Genomic DNA, 15405 nt, shown 5'->3' with positions numbered 1-15405 from the left:
AACTTCATTTAAGGGACTTTAGTTTTGAAGAGTTAACCAGGACATGGGAAAGTTTTGCATACTGATCGAGTTTATTTACTAGAACATGCCGTTTAATTTAAAAGAAAATATGCTTCAGGAATTAAAACTGTAAAGAAAGCGAGATTTCACCATAGATGTAAAAAGATTTAACCGGCAGTAAATAAAGTTAATAAGTAAATCTTCACACGTTCCCAAGAAGGTGTGTCCTGTTGGTATGGAGACGCGTCACTGGGCAACGCGTCCGTGAGTCTATCAAATGGTGAAGCGTGATTGTGGAAAAAGCGTGTCCCGGAACAAATACGAAATACGAAAATAGCAGGTAGCATTGTAGCATCCAGCATTTTCCACTTTCTGTTGCCTTTTTATGCCGTAAACCACGGAAAATAAAGCAGCTTGTCTCGGGACTAAAGCTTCCGATACTCGCTTCAACAGCTCCGCTTCTAGTGAGTAAACGAAGATTTACAAGTCTCTGTTTTTTCAGTTTATAGTTAACTTGTCTTAAGGATCGTAATTGTACATTAATTTTTCCACGTTAATGGTCTTGCAGTAAGAGACAGGATTCGTCTAAGAAGCATTTTATCCGTCGGCACAATCACCTTACTAGCCTGCACAGACCTATTCATCAGCAGTGTGTGTGACTGTATACATCATGCCTGAAGACAAAAACTGTAAGCTGCTGCAGCCATCCAGGAGCTCTGACAATAAAAAGAAGAAGAATAAGAAGAAGAAGAGAAAGAAAGCCAAGGCTTCCACTACTCCTCCAGATAATACAGGTACATATACTTAGTGGGAAGATAGAAAGAAGTGTTCATATCCATTACTTCAATACAAGTAGCAATACAATTAGACTATGTAAAATCAGTTTTACAGTAAAATAACACATTAAGAGTAAAAGTCCTGCATTCAAAATTGTAAGAAAGCATTATCAGTAAAATGTACGTATAGTTTCAAAAGTAAAAGTAGCCAGAAAGTGGCCACAGTCAGTGTTGCATTGTATTACAACTTTGATTATTGCTAATGCACTGATGTTGTAGGCTGTTTGGTTGAGGTTGAGCTAATTGAACACTTTATTCACCGTTGGGTAGTTTAATCTGTAACAATGCATCATATTTAAGGAACAGTGTTCAATTAAATTACTAAAACCAGGAACTACAGCTGTCAAACAAATGTAGTGTAGTAAGAAGCACAGTAATAGCCTCTAAAATGTAGTGAAGCAGAAGTCTAAAGCAGCAGAAAATGGAAATACTCAAGTAAAGAGTCAGTCAACAAAGTACTACCGAGGTATCAATAATAATTAGCAATCAAAGAGGTACCATTTTTCAAAATTAATGGTTTTACGTTTCAAAGCCTGCAAATGGACATTTTTATGCAAAAAAATGAAAATAAAGTAATAACATTTTCAAAGTTTTTTTACATTTGCATTTCTGCATATTTAAATTGTAGCGGTATTATACTACAGTATAGCAAAGGAAGTAAAATTGCATATAACAGTTCTGCTTATTTTCCCATCATGGTCATTAACATTGTCCATCACCAGTGCATTATAGACATATTACTGTCAGTCAAATTGTTTTCTTACATTTTTTGTTTTGTGGAGCATTTGATTAGAGACTTGACAGAGAGATGGGGATCCACATCCATATGCATTGCATATGCAGTTAAATAGGTCAATAGAAAATAGCCCCTATGTCGCTTAAACTCACTGGCCTATTATAGCGCATTACTGTAAACTAAGCCATTACCCCTCCAACTCCAGAGGGAGTCATTAGTAATTTAAGCCCTCAGCTTTGTTTGGAGGTGTGCATGAGCCTACATGTTTATATTGCCTCCCTACAGACAAACCTCAGGTTGTATCTTTGCCCCCCGGGACCTCGCCAGTGTCCCTGCAGCCCCCACTGAGTCCAGGTCAGCCTCGAGCCCAGTTGCCCAAGCTCAGCGCTACCAGTAAGAAGGACGGAGATCAGCTCACTGGCAGCGCCAGGAAGAGCAAAAAACACCCCAAGGGTTCCCCGGCCCTGCTTACAGCTACTAACAAAACCAGTGGCAGTGGAGAGCTCGGCGCCCAGGCCAGGGAGAGCCTGAGGTGGGAGGGAGTGCTGGACGACCCCCAGGCTGAGGAGAAGAGGCTGGAGCTGTACAGGGCCAACAGGCGGCAGCGTTACATTGCACACAGAGATGCTCTGTTAAAAGAACCCCAGGGTGCCTTGAGACCGACTTTTCCTCAAGGAGAGCAAAGAGAAAAAGGCTTTAACTGAATCTGACCCACAGGAGTCAGTACTGCATTTAAGCACAGACTGAATCAAAGAAGCAGATGGGAGCCTTATGAGGTTCATCTCAGTGAGGCACAGAGTGAAGATCTTTGGATGCCGTTAAGACGTTGGACTAAAGAGAAACTGAGCATGTTTCCAATTCAATACCCTTTAAAGCACCAGATAGAAATACTTTCTGTCAGGTACAAAACCAACACGTAACCACAGTGCCACGACTGTCCGTGAACGAAGGACAGGACCTGCTCCTGGTCAATGAGCCTGTTAAAAACTTAATAGAGGATTTGCACAGTTTAACTTCTGCATCTAAATTATGCAACACTTACAGAAAAGACCCAAAGTTGACCTTTCAAGATTGAAACCCAATCAGGATAATACCACTAAACCCCCCTCACATCTGCGTGAGGTAGAGGAGGGTTAAATGGATAGGGGTCACATTACTTTTTCCCCTCCTACATTGTAAGAACTTTAAAATACAGGTTAGCAGTTGTTTTTTGTTTTTGTTTTTTTTTAATACAAAAATACCCAGAAAGCCATCAACCAGAGTGATCTAACAAAAAATGAAATGTGACTGCTGTAACACTGTGTTACTATGCTGTCACACTGTCTAATAAAATGTGTTCAAAATCTCTATCTGTTAAGCATGGTGGCTGACCTTTTGTACTAGTGGTCTAATATGCAAAATCCTCAATCTAGCCATGTATCTACCCCTCTCTCTTTCTGATTATTTCTTGCTGCTCTATACAGTTCTCTACATAATGCTAATGCTAAAAGATACTTTAAAAAGCTACATCTTCAAAAGGAGCTAAAATGTAAATCTTAGAAACACTACCACTGCTGGACGATCAGTCAATGAATGCAAAAATATACAGTACTGTTGTGCCTGTGATTTTTTTTTAATGTATGAACAAAGTGAAACACAAGACAAAAAAGTTTAAATGACAAGTAAGCCTACATCCCTGTTATTTGTCCCTGGGCATCAGTGCTCTCTTTGCATTGATAACAAAGTTATTAACAAGAGGATTGATATTCAGCATTGTAAGTAAGAGGCAAAGACAATCTTTCATTTAAAATCCTTAGGAGAATAAAGCTGATATTTTTCTCACCGGAAGAATACATAATATGCTAAATTATTTTACTCACTGTAACAATGTGTTTGGATGCAAAGTAAGACTTGGAGCTGTTCCTGGTAGATATATTAAGATGTTAAGCTGTTACTGAACAGTATAATGCTATAAATGAGATGTGAAGTTGCAGGAATATCATGGCAGTCAGTATTGCCTTCAGCCAGTGAGATGAGCAGATAGATGAAAATCATATTACAGTTAGCTTCAAGAGTGGAAGGCAACATGTGTAATAATATATACCAGTGACAATTTAAATGAATATTATTATATGGACCTATATTGTTTTTTAATATAATTTTCTGCATAAATGTGTTGAAGAACCATGATTTGTCAGGTATTGAATTTGCTCTATTACTCAAAAAATATGAGTTTCCTGTCCGGTTATTTTCTTTCCATAAACATTTTCTCAATTTATTATTCAGAAAAAGTATATAATCACGAGGTATATCAATATTCTGATCTAAGTACTGATTTTAAAAACAACAACAAATTGTTGTCATGTTTAGCAAAAAAAAGTTTCAAATCTTTTACATACAACATTAGTACATAACAGGTACTGGCCTTGGAAAGTCTGCACCAGTTGAACCCTGGTTACAGTGAGCTGAGGCATGCTGTTGACAGGAAGGCAGAGTGAAGCTAAAAGTAATTGTGGATGTGTGAAGTAAAGACAGTAATAAACCAGCAGAGAGAGAAAAACGCAGCATTTCTTTTGTGAAGGTTTTGTCACACTGCATTTGTGTGCTGTTTGTCGAAGGCCTATTGTTCCCTGTTGGTGTGTTTTGTTACCGTTGCCTATTTCAGCATCTCTGCTTCAAAGAGCTGAGCACTCCCCCTCTGTTCTCCTAATCCCCCCTCCGACTCACCGACCGGACCACATACATAGCTGCAGTGGGCGTTAAGGCCACTTGTGTTTTTCCAGCAGCCCCATCCAAGTAAATGGCATCGTACACCGCCTTTTAAAGATTATAAGCAGAGAACATACTGAGGCATCCTAAATGTGATGTCTCTGGACTGTCACTTAAATACCACTGGAGATATAAACCCATCAAATAAAATAAAATAAAAAACTTTAAAGAAATAATAAAAAATATTAAGATAATAAAAGAAGTCTGCATCCATCTGAGGTATCTGTTGTTTGCATGGTGGAGTCCCCCTCACCTAAACACTGAGTGTATGACATACAGTTAAAATCCAAAACTTCAACACTGTAAATATAAACTTCACTGTGGATTGTGTGAAGTCTGTCTCTTCGGAATCAAACACTTTAATCCAGGTCTCCAAACTCTCTGTCCTTGGTAAGAGTGGTGGTGGTGACGAAGAGACAGATGAATGACATTCTGGCTGCGTGTCAACGTTGTACAGATGACGCGTTGAGTGAAAGAGCGGAGGAAAGTGTAGATTGGGACAACTGCAGCCAGCTCAGAGCATCTGATCTGTCAGGGGGAGAGGACATGCTTTTATATGGAGTTTATATAGAGTCCCAGTTTGTTCCTGTAATGTATTGCCATTACACTCGAGTCACAAATCTAAGCATCTGATTATTCTGAAAAATAATTACCAGACAATGTTTGAAAAACCCAGAAGGTCAATTAAACCTGTAATAGCTGATTTTATGGCCACTTGGGGTCAGCGTAAACACCAAAAGTATTACCAGAATTATCCAAAGATGGAAAGATTTTACATACTCAGCCTCTTTCTTCGTTATGATTTTTCCTGCTGCAAACCTCTCGGCTACTGCAGACACTGCTGGGTCGTAGTTTAGGCTCGCTGCCGCTATGACCTCATCATTCCTACAGGTAAAAAAACAAAACATATTTGGACATGTATTCGTTAAGGAGTTACGTGTTTCTGAATATAGTACAACAGCAGCTGTTTTTCTCAACTTACTTGATGTACAATGCCAGGAACTTCCTGTCCTCAAACTTTCCTTTAATTACGATGTCAGTGTATCCCTCCCCATAGCCTGCACACAACCCGAATGAAAACATGAGTAACATTTAATGGTGATAAGTGGGAAAATAAGAAATCTATCATGGTAGGATTCAGAGGATAGTTTGTGCATACAGTGAATTTGTTACTTTTGCTCTTTTATTAAATATGAAAATAGCAACCATAGAAATAGCAACATATAAAATAACTTTACATAAAATTTTTTTTTAAATTAGGTCCAAACTAAAGTGTGAGTGTGTGTTTGTGTGCGTGCGTGCGTGCATGTGTGCGTGAGCCCACCTGCATATCGGATGGTTTTACCCAGTAGGACGGTCCAGTAGAAAGGAACTGAGCTGAGTTCAGTAGGTTTATCCAGCATGTTCAGAGCTGCTATTCTCGCTAAACACAAATAAAAATATATATAATATATTTAACTAGAAATACAATTGTCTATCTGAAGTCTAGGACTTTTGGGCTACATTTACATTGTTACTACATTACCATGTGCTTGTGCCATCTGCCAGTGTCCGATGTTGACCAGCTGGTTTTTGGCCATCGCCAGGGGGAAGGTGGCCAGGTCGCCCCCACAGTACACACTGGGGACATTGGTGCGCATGTACTGCAAGCAAGAGATACAGGCAGAGAGCTAATAAAAAAATATATATATATATATATATATATATATATATATATATATATATATATATCACATGTTTGGATAACCTGTGAGAGTCTGAGACCCTAGTCTGGCTCAACAGATGTACATTGCTGGGATAAAGCTTGACATCCGGTACCCGATGCCCCTCCTCCCCCCTGAAGAAGTAAATCTCAACAAAACACTTGGTTTAGGAAGAGATGAGATGTGTAGAGATGTTCCGATACCGATACGGTATCGGCTCCGATACTTCCTAAAACGCTGGTATCGGTATCGGGAAGTACTGGAGTTTATGCACCGATCCGATACCACGTAATAAAGCCCTAAAGAAAATCTACGATAAAGTAGTTTATTTATGTTCTTTTTCCGTTATAACTGACTGTCAAACTGCATGGTAAAAGAAAGTTCTGTGGCATTCATTGTTCATGTTTCACAAAGAGTTTACCTTGAGCCAGACTGACAACAAAGATAGAAATCATATCACATCCATACAGGGATAGTAGTATACAGTTGTTAAAACATAATAAAATATATGATACACTGGTATCGGATCGGTACTCGGTATCGGCCGATACGCAAGTTCAGGTATCAGAATCGGTATCGGGAAGCAAAAAATGGCATCGGGCCATCTCTAGTTATGTGTTGAGAATGAAGGCACAGAAAGAGCCCTAGATAAGCAGGTTTTTAGCTGACCTTGTCGACTGTTACAAAATGTTTTGAGTCCATCTGTATTTTGCTGCCCCGCAGGAACTCTGAGTTTGGTTTGATGCCTGGTGGATGAAAGAAAGAGGACAACAGTGGTTGAGCAGGTTTTGTAGGAATACTGATAGGGTTGTTAAGCCGTTTTTCTCAGCTCTCTTGTTGAAGTGGAAATACACTTATTGTCTTTCTGATAGAAAGTTAGAAAAGAAGACAGTAAATATGAAGCTGCAGTCAGCAACCGGTTAGCTTAGCTCAGCACAAAGACTGGAAACAAAGGGAAACAGCTAGCCTGGCTCCGTCCAGTGTTAACAAAATCTGCCTACCAGCACCTCAGATATAGTTACAAAAATGAACAAATACTGGTAATATAATTTACTATAAGCACTCTTCAGCATTCTTCAAAGGTCATTATAATATGTTTCACTGTTTGTTCATGAAGTGTGCAAGATATGTCTGATTGATAATGTAAAGATGTTGAAGAGCAATAAAGGAAATGACCAGAAACATGAATAAAGATATTGTAAAATCACAAAAAAGTATGCATTACACTCACCAATGCCAACAATCAAAACATCCGCTGGAATGACATATCCACTTTTCAGCACAACCTCCTTCACCTTGAGTAAGAAAGGAAAGGACAATGAGACAGAGGACAGGAAGAACTGTGAGCGTTTATATTTTCAGATTTTACTCTATGTTTACTGATGTTCGAGTCGGAATAAAACAAATTGGCATAATGTGTATTTTCCCACTTTACCTTGCCATCCACACCTTTGATCTCCATCACAAAATCGTTCATGTAGAATTTAACATTTTTCTCTGACAGCATCTGCAGGAACAAGAGTTTAAACTACAATTGGCTAAACTGAAAAGAGGATACAATAAAGGACTCTCTCTTTCTTTCTTACCGTCATGGTGACTTTGCCAACTTCCCGACCCAGTGTGTTCTGGTACGGCAGCTCACTGCTGCCGATCACTGTGATACTGGAGGATTTGTCTATCAAATAAGATGCAATTTCCATACCTGAAAAAAACATTTTTTTTAATGAAGAGAAAATGTAGAGAAAATAACTGTAAGGAGCCCCAAAACTGACAAAAAGTATTAAAAGTTTTAAATTGTTACATAATAAAATGTAAAAAGTGTAAAAAATATTAAGCTTTATATTTTTTATCCAATCATTGCCACAGAAACACATGAACATGCCCATCCCATTATCATATAATTACAAGTAAAACAGGAAATTAAAGCGTAACTCTCGCCAAAATGCAACCTAGGTTCTTTTTGTCAATGTACCCGAGTCAAACTTTCATTTAAAAGCATATTTAGGACGGAAGCGCCACTTTTAAGATTTACCGTATTTTCGTTTTTCGGTCAAATGGCCTTTAGAATGGGAGTGCTAGGGGCACTTTTATGCTAGCCTCAAAATAGCTATTTTTAAAACAGTAAGAAGTCTCGACACAACATGAGACTTTGCTGGAAGTATCACCAGGGGCTCTACACCTTAACGAAAGCATTGACAACATTGTTTGTGTACCCAGAGTTTACTAAAAAGAAAGGTTTTGAAAAACTCACCGTAGGTCTTGTTGTTTCCAGCCGCAGCCATTTTATCAGTCAAAAACAATCTATTTCCGAATGCAACATAACAGGGAGGAGAGGAAAGCTCCTAAAGCTTAGTTCCATATAAATGCACGGATTATTTCTTGTTTTGTCGTTATTGAAAAACAATATTGACCTCGTAGTTGAAAAAGGAGCCTCATATCGACTTGTTTTGACTGCCGAGGTGGTAGCGGCCGGAAACAACAAGACCTACGGTGAGTTTTTCAAAACCTTTCTTTTTAGTAAACTCTGGGTACACAAACAATGTTGTCAATGCTTTCGTTAAGGTGTAGAGCCCCTGGTGATACTTCCAGCAAAGTCTCATGTTGTGTCGAGACTTCTTAGTGTTTTAAAAATAGCTATTTTGAGGCTAGCATAAAAGTGCCCCTAGCACTCCCATTCTAAAGGCCATTTGACTGAAAAACAAAAATACGGTAAATCTTAAAAGTGGCGCTTCCATCCTAAATATACTTTTAAATGAAAGTTTGACTCGGGTACATTCACAAAAAGACCCTAGGTTGCATTTTGGCGAGAATTACACTTTAAATGTGTGCTTAGACAAAACAATAGGAAAAATAAAAAGTTAATGAAGGCTAAGTAGAGGAGTGAAATAAATAAATTTTTTAAAAATAAATTAATTGATTTCTGGTAAATAAAATAAAATTAAAAGCTGTTCTCTTTTTTTCCAACTGATTGGACATTAAAGAAAACTTATAAAGGTTTATATTTCTTTTAACACCATTAAAATATTTAACTAACAACATTATTTATTAAAGTAATCAGTGTTATTATTGTTGTCAGATAACCTTTGACTGTCTTTTGTAGGTTTGGGGCCTCCATAAAACTGATGAATAAAAAACTCTATGTTTTATCTATTTCACAATCAAATAAAACCACTGCAGTAGATTTGATGTTGTTAAGTCTTTATTCTACAGTCTATTTTTATTTCCTACACATCGCCAATCCAGACAAATATAAAAAATATGTGCATTTTTTGGGATCAATAAAAATCTATCTATCTATTTATACTGCAACACAGTACCGACAAAAGAAGTTCCCACGAGGACGACGTTGCAGCCAAGACAGGCTTTGTGGATTTGCCGGGCATCCTCTGGTGTCTCCAACATCAAGACGTTTTTCAACTTCATGCCAGGCACATCCAGACCCTTCGCTCTAAACGACAGGCCATGACTCTGTTTAGAAGCAATACAGTGCAGTGTAGTGGTGCTGCAACAATGACCATTTTCCTTGTACAAAGTTAAAGTACAGTTATCACATCTGCTTTTGGTCATCGTTGATTGAGTAAAATATTTTGTCCAAAATTGTTGCAGACAGATAAAATACTCCGTTACCCCGTTTCCTAATAACCATCAATCTTAGAAGTTATGTGTCAGTCAAGAAGAGGGAGAGGAGGACGATGATGACAGAAACTGGCAGATCAAATGTTGAAAGAATTTGTGCGTCTATGTTAGTTTAGTTTTATTTTCTCATTTAAACATGATCACAGATTTTCCATCAAAAGTATATATACAAAATATATATATATATATATATATATATATATATATAAAATGATAGAAATTTAAATAAAACATATATTTTTGTATAGTCCTGCAGCTTCCAGAGCTTCTAAAAGGGATAGTTTGGATCTTTTGAAGTGGGGTTATATGAGATACTTATTTACCTACACTAGATGGCGGTCGCCATGCCCCCAGTTTGGAGAAGCAGACATGAGTCCGGACACAGAAGCTAAGCAATGTACTGCTGTGGACTGGACCACACAGCAAAACTTATTTTAGAGATAAAATATTCAGAAATACACTCCCTGATTTTAGTTTAAGTGCCCTGAATCAAAAATGCTTGCATCCGTAAGATGACATAACACATTCAACAAATGGTCCATTTCAGGTTCTCTATAAACATTTGGGATTTGAAGACACTATAACTGAAATGGGGATTATATCTTGAAGTCATAATATACTATATTTAATGGACTTTCCAATAGAATGACACTGCACCAGGTATTGTTTAACTTTACCAGGCACATTTTTAGTTTTTTAGTTTTTACAATAGAGTGATTATTCATGTTCACATTTGCACATTTGAGGTATAAGGGGTGGCTGTCAAGGGCCCCAAAAGGCTCAGGCAGGCCCTGGTTTCAAATGAAATGCTTGCCCACATACATCCAGTGATTGTGTGTGTTTTTGTCTGCACCTGCAGCCTGTTGAGATGAGGAGCTGGTCATAGCTCTCGACTGAACCATCGTCAAATGTGACTTTCTTCTTGTCTGTGTCCACTGACACTGCCTGCAATGTGTTGTACAGTTCAAAATACCACAAGTATCACATGTCTGTAGTCACAAGTAAGTTGAGGAATTATACAACAAGACTGATGATATGAGTAGACAGGAGATGGAAAAGGAACTCACTTCTTTCCTTAGCCACACCTCGATATCGTACTGCTGGAAGAACTCCATCCTCCTCAGCAGAATACTGTCATTCTCCACATTCATTACCTGTACGATAGGTGCAGGGTTTAAGTAGTCAATGCAAAAACACACACATATTCATCATTCAAATGTAGGTTTTCGTTTCGTGTCATTTACTCCACAACACCTTGCTGAGTCGTGTTTTGTCATAAGGTAAAAGGTCGTCTCTGGTGACCATGATTATTCTGCCGCCAAAGTTTTCCTGCCGCAGAGTCTCAGCGCAGATCAGCGACGCAGCTCCTACGCTTACAGAGAGATAATACACCATCACATTTTGTCTCACTAACAGGCCAAATCCCCAAATTGACACACACACACACACACACACACACACACACACACACACACACACACACACACACATAAATATACTGTGCAAGAAGTATGTGTGGTCCACGCTCACCTCCTCCCAGCAGCAGAACAGTGTGAGAGTCTCCTGGTACTGCAGCTCCCATTCTCTTTACTCTTTTTTCCTGTCTAAGAGTCTGAACCATGTAAAACACCATAGACACGTTTCAATAGAAGGAATTTGCAATTATTTACAAAAAGAAATGGTCAAAAATATAAAGAATATGTTGTTAGTCACCTACAATAGCTCTCAAATATTCTTGCATGTATTATTGATTAGAGAATTAAATTACCTGTACATTATAAAGCGAAACAATTTAGTTTATTTACATTCCAGTTTGCTGCTGTTTACGTAAACAACTGTATTCTGTTGGGGTTTTTTTTACTGTTCCAGTAGCAGTGCAATCAAATTGTTGATTGATTAATTTATTGGATGTATTTACTTAAATGCCCCTACACAGCCATGGTCCACGCACACGTGTGTTTTCACTTATTTTGCCTGATTAGAGCTCTTCACAGGACAAGAGATGGTGCTTGATTGACAGCTACCTGACTCTCCTGTTTGTTGCATCTGTGGAACAACTTAATCGGTAAAAGGGTAATGAGATAAACACTAGCTATGTTTCCATCCACACGTTTTTATCCAAATTAAGTGATATCGAATGAAAAATGTCTTATGGAAACAGTAAAATTCGATTGAATATAATAATAATAATATCGACTCAAAGGAAATACGTTTGGTCTCATCGGACTTTATCTTGATCAATATACGGCTTATGCGAAACGCTGATGGAAACGTTATTTGCCGAATAAATAATGAATTGCGATTAAGTTTTAGGTCATTTTATGGTTGCAACCCACCACAAAACGAAGAAGAAGAAGTTTTAGTTAATTTCCGCCAAGTATTTCCGCTCTGTTTGCACACATGGCGGGTGTAAACAAAGACAGATGTAAGTGGACAAACGAGGAGATGAGAGACTTTTTGAATTTAATTTACGAGCAAAATATAACGCTGTCGTTCCCACACCACAGGCTGCCTCCGTTGTCGTCGGGCATTTACGTGCATCTGCATCTGCATCATCATAGCAATGTGGTGATAGCGTTGTTGTTTTCTTATTATAGCTTGATATGTCGCTACCAGCTAGCACATAAGCACTATTACAACTTGTGCAATATTGATTTGTTGGTAGATGCCGCGATCCATTTTGTCTAGCAAAACTCTGTTCGCAAATGTTTGCTTGAATGTTGTGCGATTCAGTGCGAAAATGAATGGAAACACCTTAAAATGTCTCAAATCAATTCGATATACCAATTTGACCGCAAAACAGCATGTGACGTCATTACGCACAGGTTTTTATTCGCTTTAAAGCCGTTGGATGGAAACACACTTTCACCAGCTTTATTCACATGAGTTTTTTTACCGAACTTCAGATAATTCGATTGACAAGTGGATGGAAACTTAGCTAGTGATGGAAACGTTATTTGCAGAATAAATAATGCATTGTGATTAGCTTTTTCGTCATTTTATGGTTGCAACCTGCCATAAAACGAAGAAATTTTAGGAAATTTCCGCCACATATTTCCACTTTCTTTGCAGACATGGCGGGTGTCAACAAACACAGATATAAGTGGACGGACAAGAGACTTTTTGAATTTAATTTACGAGCAAAATATAACGGCTATTTTAGATAGCAAAAATCTAAGAAATGCCATAACGTGCATCTGCATCATCATAGCGATGTTTTGATAGCGTCGTTGTTGTCTTATTATAGCTCGATATGTTGCTATCAGCTGGCACATAAGCACAATTACAACTTGTGCAATATTAATCGTGTGTAGGTAGACGGAGCAATCCATTTTGGCTGGCAAAACTTTGTTCGCAAATGTTAGCTTGAATGTTGTGCGATTCAGTGCGAAAATAAATGGAAACACTTTAAAATGTCTCAATATACCAATTTCACCGCAAGACAGCATGTGACGTCATTACGCACAGGTTTTTATTCGCTTTAAAGCCGCTGGATGGAAACACACTTTCACTGGCTTTATTCTCATGAATATTTTAGCAAACTTCAGATAATTCTATTGACAAGTGGATGGAAACATAGCTATTGTTAAAGACCTTTTCCAAAGAAGACAGTTTGGCATGTGGATATAACAGAGCCATCGGTAATGGTATTAGTAACACATGTGCTGCACCTGTGCATGATGGAGTGATTAAAGGAACAGCTGTGTTGTAATTAGTAATGGAAGTTTAATTCCCAGCATAGCTCCACCTAGCTCAACCTGAGCACAGGACTAATCATCAATATTATAACTGAAAACATTAAAAAAAATGTATGAATCCAATTGCACATTGGACAAAGTGCATTTACAATGATGGGATGACATCAACTAAAAAATAAAAGTTAACCTACTTACCTTTGTGTTTACAGTCACATAAACTTTGCTGTTTTGAATTTTGACCTTCAAAAGAGAAGACAAATCGCAATTATGTTAAAATGGTAGCAAATGTCCTAATAAGATAAATATCTGTCTGTCTGTCTGTCTGTCTGTCTGTCTGTCTGGTTTGTACCTTGTGGCAGGGTAAGCAGTCCATACCGGGGAACTCTTCCAGATCTCCTGTATGGACGTTGAAACAGGCGCCGTGCCACGGACAGCGCACTGTATTGCCTGAAATAACCCCTGAACACACACACATACACACACACACACACACACACACACACACACACATACACACATACACACATACACACACACACACACACACACACACACACACACACACACACAAACACACACAATTTCCATTTGATTTCCATATTTCCATTGATTTTGAACTACGGCTGAACATTAAATATGTTTCATCTGCCTAAATGACCACACCATATAGCTCCAACAGGTGAAAGCATCCCATCCTCATAGACTCATTGTGTTAGCCCAAATGTTCAGCTGTGTCATTTTCATCCTCAGAAAAATAGCCAGTCAAGGGACAATAGTAAAACACAAAATCTATAAAACTAAGCCTACTACTCCATAATAATGTGGTGGATAAACTCTATGTGACAGATAAGAATGTGAATAAATCGGAGGTGAAGGTAAAGTAAATGAAGGTGTGTTCATTCTATTCTATGTTCACAAGCTCACACTTCATGCCTCTTTACCTTTGCTGAGTGGAGCTCCATAGTGTGTACACTGGTTACCAATGGCACTGTATTGGCCTTCGCTACGTGTCAACAGCACGCTGTGCTGTCCCACTTCAACCTCCATCATCCTGAGGTAACACACACACACACACACACACACACACACACACACACACACACACACACACACACACGTAGATACTGCAATAAGTTTTACACCCAAATGAAAAAAGAAAGTGTTTGTCAGAGAGACAAACTTATATATTTGTGTGGCTATATCACTTGTTGATTAATAGTGCATAGATCATCTTATATCAGTAATAAGTACTGATACAGGAATAAACACGTCCCCTCCTCCTTACTGTCCATCCTGCAGGTCTGACTCCAGACACACCACCTCTGTCAGCTCCTCTGATGTGTCCTCTGGATCAGAGTCCGGAAGCTCCTCACAGGCTGAACACACGCACACGCACGAATATGAGCACACATGAGCGCGCACGTATGCACACACATTTCAGAGAAATTTAAAGGAGTTAAACACACTGCATAAATACTTTTTCAATGCAGTTTTCCTCCATATAGGCTAGATAATTACTTCCATTTCAGAAAACACTCAAAACTGCTGTGAAATTCAGTGAAACATCGATAAAATCTGTCTCTTATTTAATCAATAAATATTCAGACCGGTTACTCACGTAGTTTGGTCCCAGACATATCTCTGGTTCAGTTGTAACACCACAAAGATACACAAAACCTCCAGAAACATTCAAAGCTTGTCAGATGCTCCGCTGAGAGAAGTTTGTCTTAAACAACAGTCCAGTGTTCCCAGTTTGTTTTCTGCTCATCAGCTCAATAGTGGGATAGTCCGTTTCCACGGCAATTGGTCCATCACCAACCCTCATCCCTTGATCCTGGGAGACTGTGGAGAAAGTGGACGTTTCTGGGGGGGGGTTTGATAAGATGAGCAAAAATCAACCAAAAAGTTACTTTTGCGACTCCGGTGAATGAACAGTTTTGGTGATGTCAGTGTTCATGTTCAGCCCAGTTATTGTTCCAGAGAAAGGCGATGGTGGTCTTTTGTGTTTCACAACGGCAGTATAGAGAAAGGCTGACGAGGCAGCAGCA

General features: G+C 38.6%; 2 protein-coding genes across 5 annotated transcripts; one reads left to right on the top strand and one right to left on the bottom strand.

Moving 5' to 3' along the window:
* c13h17orf97 (chromosome 13 C17orf97 homolog) lies at positions 1 to 3193 on the top strand. Of its 4 annotated transcripts, none has more exons than XM_031280806.2 (3): positions 1 to 464; positions 569 to 794; positions 1858 to 3193. In XM_031280806.2, exons 2-3 carry the CDS (start codon positions 671 to 673, stop codon positions 2274 to 2276), a joined length of 543 nt encoding a protein of 180 aa, XP_031136666.1. In that variant the 5' UTR covers positions 1 to 464; positions 569 to 670; the 3' UTR covers positions 2277 to 3193. The 4 variants fall into 4 exon arrangements, with proteins under 4 accessions (XP_031136666.1, XP_031136667.1, XP_035864941.1 ...); XM_031280807.2 differs by having other exon boundaries at positions 1 to 468; XM_036009049.1 differs by having other exon boundaries at positions 4 to 463; positions 608 to 794.
* Positions 3194 to 4346: 1153 nt separating this feature from the next.
* Positions 4347 to 15195, bottom strand: LOC116037048 (apoptosis-inducing factor 3). Its single transcript, XM_031280805.2, has 19 exons — positions 14976 to 15195; positions 14643 to 14733; positions 14299 to 14408; positions 13707 to 13816; positions 13553 to 13597; positions 11190 to 11271; positions 10914 to 11026; positions 10727 to 10813; positions 10513 to 10604; positions 9341 to 9471; positions 7610 to 7725; positions 7459 to 7530; positions 7255 to 7318; positions 6693 to 6769; positions 5846 to 5963; positions 5645 to 5743; positions 5303 to 5378; positions 5101 to 5205; positions 4347 to 4848 (listed from the first exon to the last, which is right to left on the bottom strand). Exons 1-19 carry the CDS (start codon positions 14992 to 14994, stop codon positions 4764 to 4766), a joined length of 1692 nt encoding a protein of 563 aa, XP_031136665.1. The 5' UTR covers positions 14995 to 15195; the 3' UTR covers positions 4347 to 4763.
* Positions 15196 to 15405: the final 210 nt, after the last annotated feature.

This window comes from Sander lucioperca, chromosome 13 (genome assembly GCF_008315115.2).
Source record: "Sander lucioperca isolate FBNREF2018 chromosome 13, SLUC_FBN_1.2, whole genome shotgun sequence".
Taxonomy (NCBI): Eukaryota; Metazoa; Chordata; class Actinopteri; order Perciformes; family Percidae; genus Sander; species Sander lucioperca.
This window is presented reverse-complemented; position numbering and strand designations above follow the sequence as displayed.

Coding starts and splice junctions, on each gene's coding strand:
- LOC116037048 (XM_031280805.2), bottom strand. Junction 9,472..10,512: donor CTCATCTCAACAGGCTGCAG/GTGCAGACAAAA, acceptor CCTGTCGTTTAG/AGCGAAGGGTCTGGATGTGC. Junction 5,744..5,845: donor GCAGATGGCACAAGCACATG/GTAATGTAGTAA, acceptor ATTTGTGTTTAG/CGAGAATAGCAGCTCTGAAC.
- c13h17orf97 (XM_031280806.2), top strand. CDS start 671: ATGCCTGAAGACAAAAACTGTAAGCTGCTGCAGCCATCCAGGAGCTCT. Junction 795..1,857: donor TACTCCTCCAGATAATACAG/GTACATATACTT, acceptor GCCTCCCTACAG/ACAAACCTCAGGTTGTATCT.